Below are 19,368 nucleotides of genomic sequence, written 5' to 3'. Positions count from 1 at the left end.
TGGATTGTAGAATTGGAGGAAGGGATTTTACATCTATAATAACACATTCTTTGATCTTGTTTGCATTGGGTGATTTGATAAGGAACTTCAGTTATATTACTTATTATTGGAGGTATTGTGTTGGATTTCGAATCCTAAATTCATACACCGTCTGGGAATACTTTCCAATTCCAATTGAAAAGTATTCGAAAAAATTGAAAATTAAAATAAAATAAGTGTCCTAAACTTAGAAAGTTTCATATCAAAATCGGTGGAAATTACGAATTTTGTTCTAATTAACTTTAACCCCTACCCATTGTCGTGTATTGAATCTCCAAAAAGTATAAACTACATTGCGTAAATCATGTACGACGAATTCAACGTAAAAAAATATTAGGCGTGCAAGCAATTCAAGAACACTCGTTTTAATCCATACTAAAGAAGTAGAGAAAGCAATGTTGCAAAGAGCAAAGTGCTTTTGTGCTAATGATAATGGAAACAAAAGAACATGGATGTTAGATGGAGGTGGGACCCACTCCATCAAACACACAATAAAAGTGTATATTTGAGCATGGATTCTATAATGTTCTTATAACTTTTAACTTTTTGTTCATGATAAATCACTATCTATTGAAAAACAAAATCACTTATTCACCAATGCTACACATTTTTCACCTTTTTTCTTTTGTTTGTTTGTTGTGTTGTGTAATATAAATAATAACTTTTATGCAATAATTTGTTTTTAATTTTTCATTACTCTTCAAATTGAAGAAAATGAGAAATATATTTAATGTAACGTTTATTTGTTCGTTTTCTGGTTAAAAATTAGGGTCCGACATATAACATAACAATTATTTCAGTCACAAATTCAAGCCCTTGGACATGGTTTTGAACTATATCATATTAAATGTTATTTTTATTAAATAAAAAGTTTTCACAGATAAATTACATATAATACCAGAATTTGACAGTTTTGATACAAGATCTAAATAGACATGTGCACGGCTCGGTTTTTGGCTAAAACCTAACACGAACCAAATATATATTTTTCTAAGATTAAAAACCATAGATATAGACTTTTCATCGATTCTGTTTCAATTTCAAAAAAAAAAATATCGCTTATATTTCATTCGGTTTCGATCTTTTCCAACTCGATTTTGATTAGTTTTCGGTTCAAGAGTAAGTACTATTATATATTCAGTTACTACCAAAAAAAAAAAAAACCAAATTACAGTTACTTTCACAAACTAACTAAAAAATAAAAAAATCTTTAGGACTTCACATAATATGTAAATTAGTTGTTTATACCAATTATTTAAAAAGTCATTGAAAAAAGGGCAACGGTTTGGCCCGGTTTTAGCAATCAAATCCGACACCTTACTTAACCCACATTGTTTTGGTTCCCCATTTACCAAATTGTTAGCAGTGTTTTAAAACCTTGTGGGTCATTGGCGAATCGGGTCATGTGGGTCGAGCGGGTCATGTGGGTCGAGCCAGACATACATATTAATTCCAAATAGGTAGGATCACTAATACTATGACACCTTGTTTGGCTGTCAAGACAAGGTTAAATAATCTAATGAAAGTTCAATTATTTTATCAGAACTTGGGACGTCCAACAAAAAAACATCTTAACAGGGAAAATAAAACATAATAACGTAATATTTTCGGGTCGATTCAAACATCAAACAAAGTCCAACTGTATATAGTTAATCACAAGGGCGGAACTTCAAAGGGGGGTGGGGGGGTTGATGCCCGCAAGATTAATTTTTTTTTTCTTTTAGGTATTTTGGCATTTTAGTTTTTGAATATTACTTTTGGCCCCCTAAAGTTTTTGTAAATATGTGTCTTAAGTCTTCATCCTTAATTTTTTGTTTCTTCTCCACAATCTTATATAAATTATACTTGTACACATCGTATTTAATATAAACATATTTAATAAAATGGTTAAAATTTATTATTTTATATAATATTTATGAATATTTACTTATTTTGGAATTTTTTTATCGGTGTCTCTTAAAAATAATATGAGACGATGCCATTAACCTCCAAAATATTTAAGTGCAATACATTAAGATTTTTTGTCATGCTTAAAATATGATCAAACTATAATATATATATATATATATATATATATATATATATATATATATATATATATATATATATATATATATATGCGCTATTTTTATTAAACTTATTTTTGCTATGTCTTGTGAACCAAATTTTTTTTCAGGATGCTGCCCCGAACCCTGATATTTTAGTTAGCCCCCTATAATTTGATCCTGGTTCCGCCCCTCGTTAATGATGTATAATCTCCCAAACAAAACGGGACATTATTAGACACCAGTATTACAACGTTGACTTCAACTTTTATCACATTTTTTGTTGTGTTTTAGCCATTGTAGTGGATTTAAAAAAAAATCACAAATTAATTTAGAAAATAATTAAATTCAATGCAATGGGAATGTACATGTTTACTATTAAGTATTACATTTTGTAATGGATTAAATTTGTGGAAGTAGCATTAAACTGGTTTATTTAGGGGTAGTTGTTAAGACTAATGGGGTTGGTGAGAATGATATATATATATATATACACGTACACAAACCATGTTTATTGGTGAACATGTGGATGAGATTGGATCTTATGACTGTTGCAAGGTAGTGCTCTCCCATGATCTTTTAATAGGGGCTATATGCCAAACACCCTTCATTGGGATTTTAATTTATGATAAATTCTTTATTTGTAAATGATATTTGACATAAATTCAATGGGCCTGAAAAACCATATATACCCCCACTAATTATTAATTAGTATAATTATTTAATTTAAAAAAAATTATACCCATAATCTACACCCAAATCTTCTCCAAAAATTATTCCCCTAATCACGCCAATTCAGTTTTTTTTCCTTTTCTTTTTTATTTTGTTTAATGGTTTTCTTTATTTCGATTTAAAAAGAAAATTTTGTAATTATTTATTTATTTATTTTTTTCAGTTTTTCAGTTTTTTATTTTAATTTTTTTTCTTATTTATACTTTTCATGTTTTTTATTCTAATTTAAAAAAATAATTTTAATTTTATTTTCGTTTTTTCATGATTTTTCTTTTTTCTTAATTTCGAATTTTTTTAAAAATGGTTTTTTTTTTTCTTTACAAATTTTTAAAATAAAAACCACTATAAACATGAAAACCACTCTGTATAAACAGATATATAAACATGAAAACCACTATAACAACTATATAACATGAAAGCTACTCTGTATAAACATCTATCTAAACATGAAAACCACTATGTATACCAATTATATAACATTAAAACCAGTCTGTATAACACCTATGTAAATTTGAAAACCACTCTGTATAATAACTATACCAATATAAAAATCACTCTGTATATATAGTTAATTAAAAATCTGTACAAAAATTATTGAAAACCACCATCAATGTCGAAAACATACCTTACCATTACTTGAACAGGATGAAACATTTTTTGTTAGAAAAGAAAATCATAACATATACGAGAAGCAAAGAAAAAAAAACAAAGAAATTAGAAAATCAAACATCTGTTAATGGAAATAATAACATATATGAAAATAAAAAATTCAAGCACTTCAATGGACTTGTTCAACCTGACATCAAATCAATATTATAATTTATTTCGTACTAGATTGAGGAAAAAATTGTATGATTATATGATAATATTATGGTTTTAAATAATTTAACATACAATAGTTTTTTTGGATTTTTTTTATTTTGTATGATGAGAGAAAGATGGCGACTCGAAGAGGAGACATGAGGCGTGGGTTGTGTTCGGAGATTAAGGACCGAGATTTATGGAGTTTTAATTATGAAAAAGATATTACGTTATGTATTCCTAAAACTAAGATATGTTTTAGATTAGTATAAGGGTATAATAGTGAAACTTAGTTAATTTTAATACATTAAAAATGATTTGAATTTATTTTAAAATCTAGAAAAAAAATGGACTCCTTGTAACTGCACATGTATAACCAGGGGCTTTTGTCAAATAACCCCTTTTAATAATTACATTCATGCCCTTCATTCTTTTTCCCATTTTTTAAAGTGCAATGGCATACTTATGGGTTGATGGCTATTAAATCTATCTTATACAATTTGATTTCCAATATATATTCATATTATCTTAATTCAAGATAGTATGGAATGAGTAGCTATTATTTTTTATACTTCTAGTATGATTCGAAGACTATTGTACTATAATAGAGTTTACCTATTGAAGGGGTTAATTTAGCTAATTTTAGCCGAACTCCCTATATTGAGCTTATTAAATAATTTATAAGGATAAAATATATGGCCCGAAAGAGATTTATTGAATCCACCGACCAAATACATGTAAAAAACAAAGTCCCTTTATAAATTTGTCAGAAGAAAGTTTGGCAGTACCAAGCTTGCTGAACGATGTCCCGGGATATGAGGGTAAAGATCTTGCCAGCTCATCCGAACATGCAAGAGACGATGGAGGGGGTAGGTAGCGAGCTAAAGAAGAGTCGTTGGAAGAAGAAGATTTGAAAATATTTTTCCTAAACAGATAATGAAAGTAGGGCTGTGCATGGATCGGTTTTAACCACCAACCAACCCATTTTCGACCCATAATTTGTGACGGATAATCAACCATCAACCGACCCATTTAAGTTGGGTCGATAATCTCAACCAACCCATGTATAGTTGGGTCGATAATGGTTTCTAATATGCTATAAAGTTGGTTAGTCGGGTAATATCGGCCAACCAACTTTATTTATTAATTTATTATTTATTAATTTTATTTAAAATATTTAATATTTTTAATTTCAAATTTCTATTTTATATCACATTTATTAATTTTTTTAATATTGACCAAAATCCTAAAAGCAATAAATCTAACCTAATCATCTATTTTGAACTATTTTAATTTTAAGACATATAGTCTAAATATTTGGACGATTATTATTTGTTGAACTATTTATGTTTAATTGCAATATATATGGCCCGTAATGTTTTAAAAAAAAATATTTGAATATTGTTGAACTAGTCATATTAAATTTATAAAATATATAGTGTTGTAACAACTAATAAAATATTAAATAAATTTAAAAAAATATTTAGATGGATGACCCATCAACCAAACCATCAACCGACCAACTAAATTGGTTTTCAACCATCACCCAACCCATGTAAATTGGGTCGATAACGGTTTCCAATATTGACCAAAGTTGGTTGGATGGGTTGGGTTGGTTTTATGGCTGGTTTTTAACCAAACCAACCAACGCACAGCCCTAAATGAAAGTATGTAAATTAGAAATAGTAATTGAGTAATCAATGTAAATCTAGATGGATATAGAGGGTTATTTCTATACTATACACAATGAAGATTACATCGGGTGAATTTTTACCGTTAATCTACACACATCAATGTGGACGTGTATGTGTGTTTGCGTGTATACAAATAGTAAAGATCTACCCGGTGTATTTCACTCGATGTAGCATAAAATAGACCGATATAGAGATTCTAAAATAGGAAATAGCCATACACAATATTATATATGAATGAATGTACCAAACCCTTTTAGAGGACACAATCAGAATCAATAATACAATTCGATACTTTCTCTCGAGTCTCTCTCTCTTTTAGCGTTGCTATAGCGTTTTGTTCATTACCACCGGGCTAAAACCCGATGATAGACAAACTTTCCAGCGTTCGAGGGAGTTGGGCTTAAAGAAGGGTCTTGAGGGTACAAATAATACACCATCAAATATAAAATTATTAGTACTCTTTCTTTCTTTTGGACATTTTTGAAATTAATTTAAGAAATTAAGATAAGACCGGAATACAAAAAAAATGGGAAAAATAAAAAAGTTGGAATTCTATATGTATTCCAATTCCAATCCCAAAATAATGTTAAAATAAATTAAAAAATTGGAAATCTTGGATTCTTAATGAAATATATTTTTCGCAAAATTAAAATTGTCGGATCGAACTTGGCAGAAATCGGAAATTTCGTTACAATTGGCCCCCCAATTCACCAACAAGCTTGAGAAAAATACTTGGGCCGACTAACCCATTACCCAAACCAACCCGAAATATGAATGAAGCCCAATTACCACATTAGAAAACCAAATCCGACACTCTTCTCTACAGTGAATCTACTGTCTACAGCAGCCTGCTCAAACTCTTGGATTCTTGCAGAAAGAGAAGAAAGACGAAGAAAAATGGGGTTATTGGCAATGCTGGGCGTGTTATCGCCATTCCCATTCTACTACTTTCTTTGGAATAATCCACAGTCATGGGTCGATCTGTGTGGGAGAGGCCGTGATCCGTGTAGAGTGATGGCGCTGGTCTCGCATTTCTTCAAGCTCCTCCAATTCATATCGCTCTTCTCCGTCGCCACGCTTTTCTGGCCGCCGACTATCTTCTTTTGGCCGCTCTTCCTTTTTGGCCAGTTTCTCAATTTCAGGTTTGTTACCGCCACACCCTTTTTTTTTTTTTTTGTATGCTATGTGTTTGATGAATTGCCCCAGTGAAAAATTATGAAATTTCTAATTATTAATGAATTTCATGGTTTTGTGGATGATTTGGGGTTCTGAATTTGGGTGAGTTTTGGTTATAGCCGAGTGGATTTGTTTCTATATGGAGGTGGAGATTTGTTGCGTTCGTGACTTTTTTTTTTAGCATTGGTAATTTGGTTGTTCTAAATAATTCTTGATTGCTTTTCGATGATGCGATTTCTCGAATGATGATAATCGTTGGCTTATTTACATTTATGCAGTTGAATCTCATTTGATATTTTTCCGTCACCCGATCGTAAACCCGGAACAATTCACCATGCTTGCATAAATTTAGTTCCTTTTGTTCGACAAAATTCGCAACTTTCACTCTTAAAAGCGTTGAGTAAAATTACTTGAAAATGTCAAAATTACCCTTCCCTGCTAAAAACCGACAATGCCATGTAGAAAAGAACTTTATTTTGTACCTATACTTTCACATGTTAGCAGTATATGAACTCAACTCAATTTAAATGCCATTTTAATAAATATAAAATACGTTTATTGCGATTTGCGATGCAGGGTATATCAGCTGCTTGGAGAGCCGGGAACTTATTACGGTGTCCGTTTTGGGAAGAACATACCGTGGGTAACGGAGTTTCCGTTTGGAACAATAAAAGATCCTCAGTATGTGGGAAGCATTATGAGTCTTCTTGCTTGTCTTCCTTATGTTCCTCTCGTGTACATTATGCTATGGGTTTTAGGTTACGTTTTTATGATCAAAGTCGAATCGCATGAAGACCCATCTACGCGTGCGAAACCGCTCCTATCTTGAGTTTCTAGAAACTTCCGGTAACTTCTAGAAGTTTCCGGTTTCGCCCCTTTCCGTTTGTCCGGGGCTTAGTTTTAGTAAGCCTACTGAATAAGGATGATGTTGTAATTCTTTTTTTTTTTTTTTTTTTTTTTTTTTTTTTTTTTTTAATTCTGGGTTACATGTTATGTTGTTGTAGCTTTACTTGGATAGTGCTAACTTTGGAATACAAAAGAAAAATTAATAGAATGATGCTTCTTGATTATAATATATATATATATATATATATATATATATATATATTTACAGTACACTCATTACCGATTATGATAATGGTTACGTACATGTTACGTTTGGTGTAATGTATCGGATGATTTTATACTGTAGTTTACATACATTTACAATCATATATATGTGGATCAGTGGATGTGTACAAAGTGGATAGTTATAAATGCACGTATATACGTCCAATGGTTACGGACTTACGGTTTGTTTTTTTATTTTCACAGTAGCATCAATTTTTAGCAGTGTTCTAAAAATCGGCCGAGGCGGCCGATTAATCGGTCTCCGAGGCGGAGGCGGTCCAAAACCTTTACGATTTTAGTGTAAAAGTTTGAAAAATCGGTTTTTTGCCTGTGAGGCGGTTTTAGGCGGTCTGAGGCGGTGCGAGGCGGTCTGAGGCGGTCAAACCTTTAAGTAGGGTCAAACTCGGTGGCAAAAATCGGTCAAAAATCGGTTAAAAATTGGTGTTTTTTTTTCTTTTTCTTTTTATAATTTAAAATAAAAGTTGGATTTTAATAAAAGAAAATATGAGTCTATGCCTTATTTTGTTTATGTTAATTGTTATTGTTAAAGAACTAATGATGTATGCCACGAATGTTCAAGAATAAATGTAAATTCAAAAAAAAATATTTTTTTATTTATATTTTATAAGAATATTTATGTATTATGATCTTATAATTACTAAACTTTTATTATGTTATTAGGATATATACATGATGGAGATATAACTATGTTTAAATATCTTTGTATATATGTTTGGAGTATTTATAAATAATATTTAAGAAATATATTATATTAAATTTTAAAAACTGATTTATTTCCGATTTATCACCGATTAATCACCGCCGCACCGATTAATCGTGAGTCGGTGCCTGACCGACTCGGACCCGATTACCACTTTTTACAACCTTAATTTTTAGAGTAATATACAATGTTGCCTCGTTATTATACTTTTGACCAAATCATAGTAGCAACATTTTGCTGTTGTAAACAATATTGAAAGAATCAATAGCCCCGAATTCATAGTAAATAATTAAAACATAAATGTAATGTGGAGTATGAGAACGCTTAACATAACATGCATCGAAATAATTGTAAAAGAACATAATTTAAATATTCACAGGTATTTACTTGTGGACTGCCTTTAAAGGCGAAATATACTTATATACACAATATTACAAGAATAAAAAAGAAAAGAAATTAACAAACAATCATCTATATTATGAATGTATCTTACACTCATCCTTTGTACAATCAAATCTGGCTTTTCCAACACGAACTATCAGATCTCCAGACGTACAAACTATGTAATTAATATGAGTACCTACAACAGATTCTAAAAGAGACATAGAATTTAAACTCGCAATGTGAATCGGTGTTTACAGACTGCAGCACACATCCACTATGTGCACATGGTAAGCAATCAACCAAGCACTAAGATAATAGATTAGTGGTTTTGCTACTAAAATAAATAATCAACCACTAATCCAATATTAATAACCGTTTAACCCATGATATAAATTATATGTTAGGAAAGTTAAAACATATGGACTAATTCGTCCACTATTTTCAAACTCCCCCTTTTTTATTTTATGAACCAAACCAAAGTTAGATGAAAAACATCCAAAGTATTCATATTTTAAAATGACATATAACATGAAATAAGAAAGAAAAAATGAAATAAAATGTTAATTAGAAATTGATTGTAAAATAGAATATTATGATATAATTAATTGCCATTGAATTGCAAGAAATAGTTTTCGTCCCACATTCTATTTTTAATGCAAAGTATAAATACAAGCAATTAAGAAAGTGTGGCGTAAGCATTTAAAGAGTTAGTTTTCTGCTCACTTCACAGTTGACACTACCCAAATGCACGGTTTTATCTATCCTACACCCGGTGAAGGTTACACCGGGTGATTTTTCACCGTTGATCTACACACACCAATGTGGGTGTGTGTGTGTTTGTGTGTATATTAATGGTAAAGATCTACCCGGTGTATTTCACCCGGTGTAGGATCTCAAAAGCCCAAATGCACCCACCTACTTTTATTTTTTTTTCTCTCTCTAAAAACATCCATAATTGTCCGCCGTTGATCCACCGCCGCAGCAATCATTGCTCCTTCGCCGGAAGGGCCTGCGCCACCACCTCACGCACTCACGACCGCCGTCTCTTACCCTTCTACATCTCAATCGAAATGCATTTCTATTTTCTCTCTCTAGAATACTAATCCCCTACGCGACAATGCATTTCACAAACCTCACTCAGAAAGCCCTAATCTGGTTCCCGCAATGCTCACACTGAAATTCCGCTTCTGAACTAGACTGTAGGAAACCCTAACTCCATTAGTAATGTCCGGACCTCCTTTGGTGAAATCGATGAATTTCACCGAACCTGAGGCTCGGCCGGTGCTTGGACCGGCAGGGAATAAGGCCAGATCCGTCGAATTGCGGAAGCCGATTCTCAAGCAGAAGAGTGAAAAGACACAAAAGCCGCCGGATGCCGACGAGGCCAAGGGGAATACGCCTCCTTCTCCGACGGCATTTGTGTCACCGGAAATGAAAACGGAGAAAATTCCGTCGCCGGTGGGTTTTAAGAAGAACGCAAGCAGTGCTGCGTCTATTCTGAGACAGCGTCAGCCGAATTTGTCGATGAATGCTTCTTGTTCTTCAGATGCTTCGACGGACTCCTCGCATAGCAGGGCGTCGACGGGGAGACTTTTACGGCGGAGTGCGACTTTCACTCCGCCTCTAAGGAGGAAGCATCAATGCAGCCCGAAGGGCGAGAGAATCGAGATAATCGAGGGGAATGGGAAAAATGTTGGTAGTGAGAGCGATGGTGTAGTGTTGGATGGTTCTTTGGTTAAGAAAAGGTGTGCTTGGGTGACTTCGAATACTGGTACGTTTCTTCATGCATCATGGAGTTGTAGTGATGATTATATATCTAATAAATGCTTTGTAATTATGTATGTGTTTGGTTTCACAATAGGGTTATTTGGAATTCGTTGTTTCTATTGTGATATGAATTGGAGATGGATTTGCCTTAAATTTTGCTATCTTTGGTGCTGGGGATTCATAATCTATCATGGATTCTTCTTACTGGTTAGCTTGTAGGTCATGACATTTCTTGATTGATTACATACGAGTAGGAACTGCACTCATGAATCCACCTATGATGTTAGTGTTGTCGAAATGCCGTACTTGGTTGGTGTTGTATCTAAAGCTATTCTAGTCCAGTGTAATATTTGTTAGTTTCTTAAGTTGTCTAATTGATTAATACCTAAGATATGAAATTTAAAGCTATTGTAGTCCAGTGTAATCTTTGTTAGTTTCTTAAGTTGTCTAATTGATTAATACCTAAGATATGATGTTTGTCCGTTACGATGAAATGGATATTTTTAACTTTCCAAGAAGCAATGTGGTTGTACTCGAATCTTCCCGTTGAAGTATCCGTACCTAGTAGTAATTAAAGGAAATACGGCATTTATTATATAAGACAGAGAAGGGAGTGGGTATTGTCACCCGTAAATTTCTCGCAATTGTTCCTTCCGTGGAATCTTAAGTAATTGAAGCATAACCACATATGAATTAAGATGGTTTCTCTTTGGAGATGCAATTGCCAATTTTAGCTTTACGTGAGCATGACGTTGTATCTTAGGTTTTCGAGTGGATGACGTTTGTTCTTGGGTTAGTACTTCCTGTTATAGCTATTACATTTTATATTTATAAGTGCGCTTACGTAATGAGATAGCATATTAAACCAACAAACAGCCAGTAGCCGGAATGTTGAGTTTTAATGATCTGCGAAAAAGGACAAGACGAAAGCGAGTATGCAGAGAGAACCTTATGAAATGTCGTCTTCTATAATGGAGATACTGTTTAACTCTCTTGATGATAAACTGTGCTTTCCCATCTAGTGTTGTTATTTTCGCTATTGGTCCATTTTTTGTGCTTAATAATATTGCTAAATGCCTATATAGCTGCTTCTCTAATTCCTCGTGCTGATTGGTTTTCTTTCCAAAAAAAGATCCATTATATGCTGCATTCCATGATGAAGAATGGGGACTTCCTGTGCATGACGACAAGTACGTAAATTCGGTTCCAGACTTAAATTAGCAGGCAACTACTTTGCGATTTTCTCATTTTTCATTTGTCTACTTCCGACATTTTGCAGAAAACTTTTCGAACTTCTTAGCCTTTCTACTGCATTGGCCGAACTATCATGGCCTGTTATTCTTAGCAAGAGGTCTATATTCAGGTAACTTAGTGTTTACTGTTTTTTTTTTTACGATTGTAGACGAAATTAGTACCACAGTTACGCACAATTCGCAAGCTTTTCAGGATCCTAATTTATTGTGCAAGTGTTGGACAGAGATGTATTCCTGGACTTCGATCCAGCCGCTGTGTCGAAATTAAATGACAAGAAAATTGCAATGCCAGGAAGTCCTGCCAGCTCTCTTCTGTCTGAACAAAAGCTGCGAGCAATTGTTGAAAATGCACGTCAAATTTGTAAGGTATGCATGGAAATTTTTTCTTGTATTGACTTTTGTTATCGCTTGTATTTAATAGAGTTCCAGATTGCATTCATAATCATAGTTTTACTGAATATATAGTTTATACTATTGTTTTCATCACTCATTTTGAGGGAAAGCGAAAAAGGAAAAATTACAATTTCATAATAGGGTATTTTCTTTCTTATGTTCCTATTTTCGTCCCATTTACAATCTCGTTTTATTCTCCTCAATTTTTTTTCTTACCAAAAAAAAAAAAAAAAAAAAAAACCGACACAACTCAGTGATGTAAACGAGACATTCCAAAAGTAATAAACAGTCTGATGTCAATGTACTTTGCTGTGTGCGCGCAGATAATAGACGAGCTTGGGTCTTTCGACAAATATATTTGGGGTTTCGTCAACTACAAGCCCATTGCTGGTAATTTCCGCTATTCTCGGCAAGTCCCAATCAAGACATCAAAAGCAGACACCATAAGCAAAGACCTTGTTAGAAGAGGGTTCCGAGGAGTGGGGCCCACGGTCGTCTACTCGTTCATGCAAGTAGCTGGAATAACAAACGATCACCTCATCAATTGTTTCAGATATCAGGATTGCATAATCGCTGGCGATCTAATTCTAAGGGATAATAATAATAATGAGAGCATTGCATCCAAGAATGAAGTAAACTTGGCTGAAGATTTCTCGGAATTGGACTTGGCCACAGAAATCGACGATTTAAATTTGTCCAGGTAGTAATTTGTGGGCATTATTAACTTTTGACGATCTGTGTAATCTTATTACGTGACGGGCTTAACTCTTAATGCTGGCAGAAGTTCTATGTACAAATCGTTATAATTATGTTTTGTTCGTTTTTTCGTGTAGATTGTTTTATAACAGCATTAGAGGTGTAGAGTGTAGAGAATGATGATATGCTAAAAGGATAAAATCATTCTTCTTGATGAGCTTCTTCTATGCAACATCAATCATCATCATATCTTTTAGGGTAAATTATTGCCACCCCCTGAGGCGAGGTCAAATTGCGGAAAAACCCATCATGTTTAGGTAACTACAACCGCATCCTCAACTACGAGTCTTCTTACACGTTCACCTTTACGGTGTCGAATTTAGTGGAACCTTCTATGTGGAATACTCTCCAGATTTAGCATCTGAAGCAGTCGCACTTTTCGTTTCCATCTTTGTTTTCTTTCGATTTTTTTTTTTTTAAATTGTTAAAATTCGCAAGCATGCATAATTTGAATGGTACAGTGAAAATGTCTCTACTACAAGGCAAACATATATTACATCATTTCTTTTTTTCTTTTTTTTTTTTTTTTTTGAAGTTTTAAATTCTAAAGATTTTGCATATATTTCTCAAGAGAAAAGAAATAGAAACATGGACAATACCATATAAGCAACTGATATAATAAATAAGTGAATTAGCTAGCAGAAGATCATCACAAATTCTTTTAATCTCAACAAGAATGAACCCATTTCACAAATAAAAATCTACCCTCGACCAATTTCCGATCTAGTATCACTCGTTCCCGTACAATTTCCGATGTTTCCCCCCATTTCTTGTGGTTCTTGTTAAGAATAGTAATACACAATCCAATATATATACAATTGCTGTTTCTTCTTTTCGGCCTGTCCTCCGGTGAACTTCACCAGGTGAGATTTGTGTGTAGATTTTTAATCACTAAAATTACCCGACGACGTATTTCACCATGTGTAGCATCTTTGAGACATATGCTATCCGATTATTATTTAGCTGAAGAAAGAAACTTGCCGGAAATAGCTGCGGCCAAAGCGGCTTTGAAATTAGGATCTTTAGTTAAAGTAGAAGCCATTTGCTCCACAAAGTAGTGTTGAAGTTGTTGTTGTTGTTGCGGTGACGAGTCGATTTTGCCCCTTGAATTAGAACTTCTTGCTTCTTCTTTGCTTTGCTTTGTCTTCTTTGCAAGATTATCAACAACACTAATCGACGGCACGGTTGAGCTTAGAGAAGTCGAATTCGTCTCGTTTTTCGATAATTGATGAGCGTGGTTGTGCTCCCCTTCGTATGTCGCTACTACAATCGATTGATCTTCTATACTTCTTTGAACCTTCATAAAAAATAGTTAAAAAAAATGTTTTAATCAGTACGGCAGAGCCAGCATAGGGCTACGAGGGGCCATGGCCCCCCACAAAATTAATCTAAAAAAACATATTAAAAATTGTAAATACCTTCTTTTTGACAGGGCATGTAGGAGCAAAAGAGCACTTGAAGTAAGCTCTAGGACAAGGGTTGTCTCTTGTTACCTTCTGCCCATATTTCCTCCATTGATAGCCATCCTTAACTATCTGTAATTCGAAACAAACAACCGATTATTTTCAACCGAAAAAATCGAACAAAAGAAAAACCCGGGAAATCGAAAATTAAGAAGTTCATGGACTCACAAGGCTCGAATCGGACGATGATTCGGTTCTAACAAAAACCCGGGAAATCTTGGCTTTTACGATTTCTTCTCTAGGTAATTTCTTCGATGAATCTTCATCACTAGAGCTGCTCTCAGAGTTGCCAACATTATTATTATTGTTATTACTATTAATTATGTTGGTTTGATCAGCTTTTCTCTTCTTTGATGCAGTAATATTATTATTATTACTATCTTCCAATAATACCCCTCCATGATTATTATTATTATTATTGGTTGTTTGGTGCTCAGCTAATTGGTTCCTCAGTTCATTGTAATTCTCACACATAACTGTCAGAATCTCAGTCAGCTTCTTGTTTTCAGCATTCACCCTATTGATTTCTTCTACCAAAGCACCTCTCTGCAGAGAGATAACAACAAATTTATTAAACATTCTTATTAATTTAATTTAATCAAGAAACTCAAACTTATTGTGTGACAAAAAAAACATAAAAAAAATATTAAATTCACCTCTTCTTTGAGAGTTGCACTATTTCTTTCCAACCCAATAGTGAAACTACTCTCCACCACTTCTTGCTTCTGAAAAATTCAAAAAATAAATTTGTTTATTGCTCAATAATTTTTTTTCCTTCGTAATTAGCGAAGAGAAACTGGTTTAATTAAGTTAAGCGTACCTGAGCGGGAGATTCGTCGAGGAATCTGAGAGGTTTGGTGTTGAGATTCAATGAAGTATTGAGGAGGCTAGTGAATTCCATAAGTTGTTACAATTATGTATTGTAGATTGAAAGATCTAGTGTGTGTGTGTGTGTTTCTTTTTTTTTTGCAGGAAATATTATTCAATGAGGTAAGGATACATTTGACCTGCAGGCTTATTTTATATGTATGTAATAAAGGGACAAGTTGTTGTAGGAAGGTAAGGAGGAAGATGAGATAAATTAGTGGCAGCTGTAAACTGGACTGGTTTGATTTTAATTTGTATACTTGTTTTTTATATACAACTAGATTTTTGGCCCGTGCGATGCACGTGATTAAAGTAAAATTAATAAAAAAAAATCAATTTAAATGATAAAATTCAAGTTTCAATTCATTTAGATGTTTTGACAGTTTTGCTATATGTATTGAAGATAAATTGATAATACCCATCCTTTTTTTTGTTTGCCATATTTATTAATTTAACTTTATAGTTTTTATGTAATATGGTTGAATATTTATTTTATCTCAGTTAAGAGGTAGAAGTTTGACGAAACTTTATTATCACACACAACATATGTCTCAGTAAATTTATTGTAAATCAATGATGCCATTACATCCCCATAGTTTATCAGGAGCAACCTTACTTTTATTGATAAGATAATAACCAAATGTTTTTATCAACAATTAAATATTTTTTCCAGAAAATTAATATTAAGTAAAACAGCAATTTAATTGGAAAAAAATCGGTAGATTTGGGGCCAAAAGGTCTGGATACTTAACGGATTTATTAAATATGATTATATTATATAAAATAAAATAATAAAATTAATTAATTAAATAAATGACAATTATAACTATCAAATGAGGGGAAAATATTTTCTAGAGTTTACCAGGAGCAACCTTACTTTTATTAATAAGATACGTGGATTTTGGGTCAAAAAATCTGGATACTTAATGAATTTATTAAAATTCGATTATATTAAATGAAATAAAATAATAAAAATAAATAATGAAATATATAAATGACAATTATAACTATCAAATGAGCGAGAAAAGTTTTCTAGCGTTTTCCAGCAGCAAACTTACTTTTATTTATAAGATTCAAAAAAATAATTTAATAAATAAAATAAACCCAGTAAATTAATAATAAGAGTCAGTAAAATTGCTAATTTTTTATATTTTCACTAATTTTGAACAATCAAATGAGCGAGAAAAGTTTTCTAGTGTTTTCCAGCAGCAAACTTACTTTTATTTATAAGATTCAAAAAATTAATTTAATAAATAAAATAAACCCAGTAAATTAATAATAAGAGTCAGTAAAATTGCTACTTTTTTATATTTTCACTAATTTTGAACAATCAAAATTTTGAAAAAAATAATTTAAATAAATTAAATATACCAAGGGAATTAATAATATGAGTCAATAAGAAATTGCAGAGATTTGCGGCAAAAGAATAGGAACTTACTTTTATTTATAAGATTCAAAAAATTAATTTAATAAATAAAATAAACCCAGTAAATTAATAATAAGAGTCAGTAAAATTGCTACTTTTTTATATTTTCACTAATTTTGAACAAACAAAATTTTGAAAAAAATAATTTAAATAAATTAAATATACCAAGGGAATTAATAATATGAGTCAATAAGAAATTGCAGAGATTTGCGGCAAAAGAATAGGAGTCAATAGTTAAATATTTTTAAAATACATTATATTAAATGAAATTGATTAAATAAATGACAAATATAGTCATAAAATGAGCGGGAAAAAAATCCCTAGGGTTTCACCAGAACAACCTTACTTTTATTAATAAGATAAATTAAATATAAATAAATAAATAATATATATATATATATATAGTGGCCGATGGCAAGAAAGTAAAACATGGGTCGGTTTGATTTAGAAAATCTGCCACACGGGTGTTTGAGAAAAAAAACAAATTGGCCCTTGCAACATATATCGCGTATGTAGATTATGTGCAGATTTACGATTTCGGTTTAATCGAAAGTTAAAATATCTCTAAATAATTATACTTTAGAGATAGTTTCAATTATTTAATTTGAACGTTGGAGAATTTTTTTTTTTTTTTTATCAATTTCTAAAATATATTATAATATCATTGCATCGTAAATTTGCTCGATTAATTGATTGTTTGTGAGCAAATAAATCTAACCATCCTCAATTGTAGAATGAATGCTATTCTTTTCTATTCTAAATAAGTGTCGTTTTTCACCTTTGCACAAATCTTAAGAAATTCAATAAATATGTCTTGACTTTAGTATTGGAGAGTTTATAAGAACATAACTGAAAATTATGTAATTAATACAACATTAAAAATTTAAAGTGATAAATATAAAACAATTTTTTTTTTCTGAAAATTATGTAATTAATGCAGCATTAAAAAAATTAAGTGATAAATATAAAACATTTTTTTTTTTAAATGACAGATATTGTTGCCAAAGACTATGCAATATATTTGGAGATAAAGTATCACTTCAAATCTTAAAAAAAATTAATCAAGCTAATTGAGTTTTGAGAAAAATGAAGAATATGAATACACTAACAAAGAAAAAATAATTACTTTTTTATTTTCTTTTTGGAATTCCCAAATAGTAATTAATAAAAATGAAGAGAAGGAAAAAGAAGAAAAGACTTTCAAAGTTGCCCATTGAAATTCTATTTTCCCACATAAAGGTCAAAGTCAAGCCCACCCTTTGGGAGGAAGAAGAAAACGTACGTACCTTTTTCACTCTCACTATTTAATAATTATTTATTAATACCACCAAAATTAATAAAGTTGAGCGAACATTGACCATTCTTTCTTGTCTTTATCTTTATTAAATTATTATTTATTAATATTAACATATTATTGTAAAATAATATATTTCTCTATACTAATTGTCACTCGAAGTGGTACAGATTTTACTTGGCTGTCACACGTTTACACGCATTTTCCACGTTGTAATCTTATTTTATTCGAGTCGACGTAATTTTGAAATAAGTTTTTATTGTATTACTTTTTAGTATTCTGTTCAGGGTTGGGACAGGGTTCGGTCGATTGATTACCTAAAAACCGACACATTCGACAAACTAATTTTGCTCAACTTTGAATGGGAACCATTGCCGACCCAACATTTGTGGGTCGCCTGATGATTGACAACCAAATATTTGGTTCCGAAATAGGTTGGTTCATAGATTATACCCGCCACCGAGTTCACTTAAAAAAAAATCAATTTTTGGAGTAAAACTACGCACATTTTGCGTAATGACTAATGACATTGCACAATCATTATTTATCAGTTCAAAATAATTAATAGCAATTTGATAAAAAAATATAATTAAGAAATTGAACGTAATTAAGAAAATACACCCTTTATTTTATAAAGTTTAATCAAATTTTAATAATATAGTTGATTGACCGGTAATTATCGGTTAACCAATTTTTGAAATATTAAAAACTACCAACCGACACATTATAGATGGGTTGGTTGGAATTTTTGACTCGATCCAATGGATCGTTTAAAAAATTATTATCCGTCTAAAAATATGGTCGGTAATGGGTCGGTTGGTGGATAAAAAATAACCCAGTCTCTGCCCTAATTCTTAGGGTTGTGCGTTGTTTGGGTTGGTTAAAAACCAGCCTGAATTCAACCCACTCATCCAACCAACTTTGGTAAATATTAAACATCGTTATCGACCCAATTGACATGGATTGGGTGGTGGTTGATAACCAATTTACTAGGTCGGTTGATGGTTTGGTTGAAGGGTCGGTTATCCATCGAAATATTTTGTAATATTTTATTAGTTGTTACAACACTATTTTTTCTTACAATTAAGTATGACTAGTTCAAAAATATTCAAATACAAAATTCAAAACATTACGGGTCATATGCATTGCAATTCAACATAAATTATTGAACAATTAATAATCGTCCAAATATTTTAAGCTAGATGTCTTAAAATTAAAATAGTTCAAATTAGATAATTAGGTTAGATTTATTGCTTTTAAGATTTTGATCAATATTAGAAAATTTAATAAATGTGATATGGAATAGAAATTTGAAATTAAAAATATGAAACAGTTTAAATAAAATTAATACATAATAAATTAATAAATAAAGTTGGTTAGCCGATATTACACGACTAACCACTTTTTTAGCATATTAGAAACAATTATCGACCCAACTACACATGGA

General features: G+C 31.7%; 3 protein-coding genes across 3 annotated transcripts; 2 read left to right on the top strand and 1 right to left on the bottom strand.

Moving 5' to 3' along the window:
* The first annotated feature begins 6,094 nt into the window (after nucleotides 1–6,094).
* PLMT (phospholipid N-methyltransferase) lies at nucleotides 6,095–7,557 on the top strand. Its single transcript, XM_012997194.2, has 2 exons — nucleotides 6,095–6,453; nucleotides 7,064–7,557. Exons 1-2 carry the CDS (start codon nucleotides 6,209–6,211, stop codon nucleotides 7,314–7,316), a joined length of 498 nt encoding a protein of 165 aa, XP_012852648.2. The 5' UTR covers nucleotides 6,095–6,208; the 3' UTR covers nucleotides 7,317–7,557.
* Nucleotides 7,558–9,602: 2,045 nt separating this feature from the next.
* LOC105972398 (uncharacterized) lies at nucleotides 9,603–12,941 on the top strand. The gene is made up of 5 exons (XM_012997351.2): nucleotides 9,603–10,473; nucleotides 11,602–11,659; nucleotides 11,749–11,832; nucleotides 11,947–12,088; nucleotides 12,439–12,941. Exons 1-5 carry the CDS (start codon nucleotides 9,927–9,929, stop codon nucleotides 12,817–12,819), a joined length of 1,212 nt encoding a protein of 403 aa, XP_012852805.2. The 5' UTR covers nucleotides 9,603–9,926; the 3' UTR covers nucleotides 12,820–12,941.
* A 533-nt stretch (nucleotides 12,942–13,474) lies between these two features.
* On the bottom strand, nucleotides 13,475–15,478 carry LOC105972432 (putative WRKY transcription factor 40). Its single transcript, XM_012997391.2, has 5 exons — nucleotides 15,155–15,478; nucleotides 14,991–15,059; nucleotides 14,503–14,880; nucleotides 14,290–14,406; nucleotides 13,475–14,168 (listed from the first exon to the last, which is right to left on the bottom strand). The coding sequence occupies exons 1-5, from the start codon at nucleotides 15,233–15,235 to the stop codon at nucleotides 13,827–13,829; spliced, it is 987 nt and encodes a 328-aa protein (XP_012852845.2). The 5' UTR covers nucleotides 15,236–15,478; the 3' UTR covers nucleotides 13,475–13,826.
* Nucleotides 15,479–19,368: the final 3,890 nt, after the last annotated feature.

The sequence above is a fragment of the Erythranthe guttata genome, chromosome 4, assembly GCF_056151865.1.
Source record: "Erythranthe guttata isolate IM_541 chromosome 4, IM_541, whole genome shotgun sequence".
NCBI lineage: Eukaryota > Viridiplantae > Streptophyta > Magnoliopsida > Lamiales > Phrymaceae > Erythranthe > Erythranthe guttata.
Note: the sequence above shows the minus strand (reverse complement) of the source record. Positions and strands in the feature narration are given on the sequence as shown.